At 28.8% G+C, this 511-nt stretch overlaps 1 protein-coding gene across 4 annotated transcripts in view; it reads left to right on the top strand.

The window, feature by feature from the left end:
- The window catches only part of LOC108694611 (myotubularin-related protein 2), a 4,285-nt gene that overhangs the window by 2,859 nt on the left and 915 nt on the right, over positions 1 to 511 (top strand). For all 4 annotated transcript variants that reach the window (XM_018204191.1, XM_018204190.1, XM_018204188.1 and 1 more), the window contains 2 exons: positions 89 to 196; positions 280 to 464. In XM_018204191.1, coding sequence (XP_018059680.1) covers positions 89 to 196; positions 280 to 464 — 293 coding nt within the window. The remainder of the gene's footprint in view (positions 1 to 88; positions 197 to 279; positions 465 to 511) is intronic.

The following is a 511-nucleotide window of genomic DNA, read 5'->3' as shown; positions in this document are numbered from 1 at the left end:
TCCCTACAGATATATATATATATATATATATGAAAGATAAAACATTACAATATTTATTATACGTATTTATTGTTATTATCTTATTTAGCTTACAGCTCTCGCGATGTTAATGTTAGATCCATACTACAGAACCGTCAAGGGATTTCAAGTTTTAATAGAAAAAGAATGGCTTAGCTTTGGACATAAATTTCAACAGGTACATAGAACTTTCTTTAAATTTCAGTATTGTATGATGTTTCATTTGATGTTTTCATCATTCATTAATAATGATTTTTTTAGAGGATAGGCCATGGCGATGAACATCACAGTGATGCAGATAGATCGCCAGTATTTTTACAATTTATCGATTGCGTTTGGCAAATAATGCGACAATTTCCCAACGCTTTTGAATTCAACGAACATTTTTTAATTACTATTCTTGATCATCTTTACTCTTGCAGATTTGGCACGTTTTTGTTTAGCAGGTAAATATTTATAGGCGATTTGCATCTTATATTTTTATTATATATAT

The sequence above is a fragment of the Atta colombica genome, unplaced genomic scaffold (genome assembly GCF_001594045.1).
Source record: "Atta colombica isolate Treedump-2 unplaced genomic scaffold, Acol1.0 scaffold121, whole genome shotgun sequence".
Lineage (NCBI taxonomy): Eukaryota > Metazoa > Arthropoda > Insecta > Hymenoptera > Formicidae > Atta > Atta colombica.
This window is presented reverse-complemented; position numbering and strand designations above follow the sequence as displayed.